Genomic DNA, 6440 nt, shown 5'->3' with positions numbered 1-6440 from the left:
CGGTTGCTCCTATGGATTATAGATTGTGGTTGATGTTTTTGTTGGATCTGAAACTGCAGCTGGTGGAAGAATGGGTCTGTTGCGGGAAGATTCACAATTAGATGAATTTTAGGGTAGTGAAAAATTTTAGGTTAGTGACAAATGTGTAGGAATCACAAGGAATATAGAATTATGAAGAAAGAAGTAAGGATGATAATGATAGCAGCAGTGGTGGTTCTGGTGGCGACGGTGGTGGTGGTTCGAATTGGTGTTGAAGCTTCATAGAAAACAGTGACAGTTGCTGCTATGGATTATAAATGGTGGTTGATGGTTTTGTTGGTGGATATGAAACTCCAGCTGGTGAAATGGTAGCATTTTTCCATCAGGATTGATAAACATCCATTGTTGATCCAACTAAAATGGATAAAATTATACTGTTGATCCAACTGAAATGGATAACCATCGATTGTTGATCCAACTGAAATGGATTAACTACTGTCGTTGATACAAAATTATCTGAACCGATGGTGGCGGTGGTTGCTGCTATGGATTATTAATGATGGTTGATGGTTTTGATGGTGGATGTGAAACTGCAGCTGGTGAAATGGTAGTGTTTTTCCATCAGCATGGATAAACATCCATTGTTGATCCAACTAAAATGGATAAACTTATACTGTTGATCCAACTGCAATGGATAAACTTCTACTGTTGATCCAACTGCAATGGATAAACTTCTACTGTTTATCAAGGGTATATCAATTTCAGTTTTATGCCACTTACTGGTGATCCATCATCATGGATAAACATCCACTGTTGATCCAACTGAAATGGATAAACATCCATTGTTGATCCAACTGAAATGGATCAACTACTATTGTTGATACAAAAATATCTGAACAAGTGGTGGAGGCGGCGGCGACGGCGGCAAACTAGTGGTGGTGGCGGCGACGAACTAGTGGTGGTGGAGGACTGTTGGTAGTGTAATGGTGGTGGTGAAGGAGTGGTGGTGGAATACTTGGTGGTGGTGGCGGTTGGTAGGTGGTGGTTGTTGAACGATGGTGGTGGAATAGTAGTTGAATGTTGGTGGTGGTGGTGCTAGTTGTGGTGGTGAAGTGGTAGAGGAAGAAATTTGTTCCATTTTGAAATAAAGAAAAATATTACATGGATGAGGGTATTAAGGTAATGTAATATTACATGGACAAGGTTATAAAAAAGTATGGACATATTTATTGTTGAATAGGAATATATTGGTTGGGTTTGAAAAGGAAGGACATATAATTAATATACCCATCCCTATTTCCATATGAACCAACATTTGATTGATGCCAAAACCATGGAAATTGAGTTATTATTTCCCTCCCTCCATTCGGTGTAATGGCTAGAAAAGAACTCATTTACAGAGCTTGAGTTTAAAGATATTTTCTGAGATGCCATGGGAGGCAGATTCCATATTTCTTTTGCATAATCACAATTAAAAACACATGTGTTGTGTTGATTCAATAAAATTCTGATAAAAGAATACATTCAAGATGGACCCCAGCTTCTGTCCAGTGGTTAAGGTCAGGGGCGGAGCCAGTCCATTACAAGGGTGTGCATTTGCACCCGCAGCACAGCTGGCTCCAAAGCCTATTTTAGACCCAACAAAAAAAAAATTTATATATGTAAGTTTATTTTTGTGTTTTTGCATCCTAATTTATTTTTTTTTGCAACCCATAACAAATTTTCGCATCCCATCTTATGATTCTTGGCTCCGTCCTAGGTAATGCATTTCAAACATTTTCGGATAAAGAGTTTAACTCTTTGAGAAATATGCACGCTACATAATATCTTCGAAATTTTATTATTGATATTTATTTATTTTGGCAGAGACCATGAAAGATGGGTATGAAGTTTTGCGTAAAGCCATTGAGAATTCTCCATTTCTAGTTAGATACCAACTTGGCTTATCCTTCTTTAGTACTCCTTCCTTTATTGTGTATGATTTGATGTTCAGGATTTCAGAAACCAATGCATTGTTGAACCCTCCTTCCCATTTTAATTGCTTAAATGGGATTTCCTTATAGTCTGAATTTACTTGTTAATTTTCATACGTTCTCCTAAAATTTTCTGATTTTCATATTTTTTCTAAATTTTTTTGATATATGTCTTTACCTTAAACTCAACCACTAACTTTAAAAGCTGTATAGATTTAATTACTAACAAACTCTACAGTTATATATTTACTCCTAAACAAATTCTCTACTGGTCCCTTTATCTTTTTCTTCATGTCAAACTAAAAACTAGGTGTATCAAATTTGTTAGGGTTGACTTATTGAGGGCATATATTTTTAACCTTCCTAGATACGTGTACGAAATCCAATTTAAGCATCTAAAATGAGACGGAGAAAAGGCTAAAATTGGTTCTAGCTTTTTCTCACACGGGAATTTTTCTTGAGAAAAGCAACCGGTAATACCCATGCTGAAAAGTGAAATGAGCTTTTCAACTGAAATACAATTTCAATTTACACTTGACAGTTTGGTTAATTTTGTGGAGTAGGGTACATGCATTTTGGAGAGAAACCAAATGTGCTAAAATAATACTCTTTGGGCTCTCTAAAAAAGGCTTCTTATCAATAAAGTCTGGCCTGACGATTGGATCCAAAGTACACACCAAATTGTTGTTTGATACAGAGAGTACACGACCAAGCTGGCATTGTACTCCTCGGACTGGCAGATCTAACCAAACTGAGTGTCCCTTCTGCCATTCTAGCCTACCAACCCCACTATATATCACTTGGATCCCATCTTCACTTCGATAAACTTGTCTGTTGTCCTTGAGCAAACGTGAGATAATCAATTTGTTGCTAATTCGATACATTTGGTCCATAATATTTTTCAAGATAAACAAGATTTATACTAATAAGTAATTTATTGGCAGTTTGATAAACTTATTTTGTCGTCAGTGTAATGAATCTTCAATGTCACAATTAAAGTACGTAGCTAATCTAATCTATAATTATCATAATTGTTGACAATTAATTTTGAGTCGGACTCCCACAAACTTAATTAGTGACGTGACGGTATAGTATTCACGAAACTAGTGAGCTCTAAAAGACCACCGGGATACCTCATCCTCATGCTCGTGGTAAAAAACAAAATGTACCAATCAAGTGGATGCATTGAAAGCCAACAACAGAAGCAGTCATAACTGACTAGCTAACCCACAAATCAATTATTGTTGATGGTAGTAATTTTCTGATATCCCATTATCCCTGTCTCTTTCTCTCAGTTAATCAGTTTTCACTAGACATATCACTACTCACCAGTGCTCAAATATAAATATGCAGTGGACATAGGCAAACTGGGATAACAGGATAGCTAGAAAGATAGAGAGAGCTTGTGTGGGAGGAGGAACTCCATAGAAATAATGGAGAAGGGTAGTCATAACCAGAAGAACTCAAAACTTGAAGAAATGGAGGTGGTAAAAGATGAGCCGGAAAAGGTGAACTACAAGGGTATCAAAGCTATGCCTTACATCATCGGTAAGTTGGATTATCGTCTTGAATTTAGGAAATTAAGATGTAATAAGGTTTGTTTTGGCTAATCTTGTTTGGAAATGCTGATGCGTGTGCAGGGAATGAGACGTTTGAGAAGTTGGGAACAATTGGAACATCTTCAAACTTAACTGTTTATCTAACAACAGTCTTTAACATGAAGAACGTTTCAGCTGCAACGCTTATGAATGTCTTTACTGGTACTACTAATTTGACACCACTGGTCGGAGCTTTTCTCTCTGATGCCTATTTTGGTCGTTACAAAACCTTAGGCTTCGCTTCCATTTCCTCCTTCATGGTAACTCTCATATCCATCAATTCTTCTGTAATTATTTTTTTATCATCAACTTAATTATGAGGCTGATAAGATCTTAAAAAATAACTTAATTATGAGGCTGATAAGATCTTAAAAAATCTAGTAAAGTTAAAATACTGAGTCATCTGAAACTTCTTATGGACAAGAATGCTTGAAAGTCCGATTCGACGGTGGAGGGGTTTCACTATCTTCAAATTAGTAATTATGGCAAAACTAACCAGATTATGCAATTAATATATTTGTGACGGCAATTAATATATTTCGCAAGGATGATCATTTAGAAGTAAGTAGAACATCATATTCATGAATCATTCATTCCTAGACTTGTGAAGCCTCATGGATTTAGGGAGCCCCCCCAAAGGAGGATACCTAACCATTAACATTATTATGAAACCACCCTACTGTCTCTACCCACTTCTTTGTTATTCTGTTTGCAACGAATAATTGCATGTGGGAGTTTGCATGAAGTGACGCAAGGTTTATCCTCAAGTGATTACAGCAAACCCCACAAGCAAGTGTAAATGAAGTGTAAGAGTACAACGGGTTCACTTTACTAATTACATGTGATTTTTTTTTCCATTTCAGGGTATGCTTGTGATAATGTTCACAGCAGCAATCTCCAAATTACATCCACACCACTGCGAAAGCAAAGACAGAATGTTATGTGATAGTCCAACACCTTGGCAGCTCGCTTTCCTGCTAACTGGTTTCGGGTTCTTGATCATTGGCGCGGGAGGGATCCGACCGTGTAACTTGGCATTTGGAGCCGATCAGTTTAATCCCAAAACTGAGTCAGGAAAGAGAGGAATTAATAGTTTTTTCAATTGGTATTACTTCACCTTCACTTTCGCAATGATGGTTTCCTTGACCTTCATTGTGTATGTACAATCGGATATCAATTGGGCTCTTGGACTAGCTATTCCCACATTTCTCATGTTCTTGTCTTGTGTCTTCTTCTTCATTGGTACAAGAATTTATGTTATTGTGAAACCTGAAGGAAGCCCATTAACAAGAATAGCACAAGTCATTGTTGCTGCGACAAAGAAACGGCACTTGACTCTACCGGAAAATCCAGAATTCGCACTCTTCAATTTCATTCCTGCCAATACCATCAATTCCAGACTTCCTCTGACAGGCCAATTCAGGTAAATTTTCTTCCTCTGACAGGCCAATTCAGTCATTTAGTGAAACCAGCTGATAAATGACTAAATTCTTATAGGTTTCTCGACAAGGCAGCAATTCTGACAGATGACGACAAGATAAATCCAGATGGTTCAGCAGAAAATCCCTGGAGACTTAGTAGAATGCAACAAATAGAAGAAGTGAAATGCGTAATGAGAATACTTCCAATATGGGCGTCAGGAATCATGTACTATGTAGCCCTTGTTCAAATGCATACATACGCAGTTTTCCAAGCTCTCCAATCCGATCGACACTTTGGTAACACCAAATTTGAAGTACCAGCAGCAACTTACATAGTTTTTCAATTTTTAAGTCTTACACTTTGGATACCAATTTACGACAGACTTTTAGTCCCTGCGATTAGAAAAAGGACTAAAATAGAAGGCGGAATCACATTACTCCAAAGAATGGGTATCGGAATAGTACTCTCGATATTAACCATGTTGGTTTCTGGTTTGGTTGAAGAACGACGGAGAAGCTTTACGTATGCAAAACCTAGTCTTGGAACTTCACCAAGTGGTGGAGGCATTTCTTCGATGTCGGCTCTTTGGTTAATTCTTCAACTTACTCTTGCTGGTTTAGCTGAAGCTTTTAACTCAATTGGACAAGTTGAATTCTACTACAAACAGTTTCCTGAGAATATGAGAAGTATTGCTGGTTCAATGTTTTTTCTAACCATTTCTATGGCTAATTATCTCAGTGGTTTTATGGTTTCGGTAGTTCATCGAACTACGAATAATGCGTCTTCAGGGAATTGGTTGGCTGAAGATTTGAACGATGGGAAACTGGACTACTTTTATTATATGATTGCTGGATTAGGAGTACTGAACTTTGGGTACTTCTTGGTTGTGGCTAGATGGTATAAATACAAGGATGCAGCTAAGTCCAGTGATGATGATGAGAATGATGCAATTGAGATGGCCAAGGCCATTACAAAGCAACCAACTGAGAAACAACAAGTTTGATATGAATTATCTATAGGCTTTGATAATGTAATAACTAGGTTTATATAGTCTGCAAGTAGTGTGGTAAGATATCTGTAAAACAGGCTTTTGTTGTGTTAGATAATTTACAGAAAATGGGCCATGTGGCCAAAAATGTGTGTTTCCTGGGCCAAATGAACGGGCAGAGATTTCGTCTGGGTCAAATGGACAGTGAAACTTTTTAATTGAAACTGACCCAATTACCCTCGAACAGTGGACATTTAGAAGTTTAGACCATTGGCGAACGTCTAGCTAGAATGGCTGACTGGGGCTAACTATGCGCCATCCAGAAAAGAGAGGGGAAAAAAAGGAATCAATCCTTTTGAGTGTGTTCTGACTAATCCATGCGCCATGACCTAATGTTGTTTTAGGTAGTGGCCACACCTAGACGCCTATCTATACTTAAAATGGCTAGATGCCAATTGAAGCAACTTTTCAATTTTCCAA

At 37.6% G+C, this 6440-nt stretch overlaps 1 protein-coding gene across 1 annotated transcript; it reads left to right on the top strand.

The window, feature by feature from the left end:
* Positions 1-3301: 3301 nt before the first annotated feature.
* Positions 3302-6230, top strand: LOC113318150 (protein NRT1/ PTR FAMILY 2.11-like). The gene is made up of 4 exons (XM_026566276.1): positions 3302-3500; positions 3593-3810; positions 4414-4973; positions 5048-6230. The coding sequence occupies exons 1-4, from the start codon at positions 3386-3388 to the stop codon at positions 5973-5975; spliced, it is 1821 nt and encodes a 606-aa protein (XP_026422061.1). The 5' UTR covers positions 3302-3385; the 3' UTR covers positions 5976-6230.
* The last annotated feature ends 210 nt before the right edge of the window (positions 6231-6440 follow it).

The sequence above is a fragment of the Papaver somniferum genome, chromosome 10, assembly GCF_003573695.1.
Source record: "Papaver somniferum cultivar HN1 chromosome 10, ASM357369v1, whole genome shotgun sequence".
Taxonomy (NCBI): domain Eukaryota; kingdom Viridiplantae; phylum Streptophyta; class Magnoliopsida; order Ranunculales; family Papaveraceae; genus Papaver; species Papaver somniferum.
This window is presented reverse-complemented; position numbering and strand designations above follow the sequence as displayed.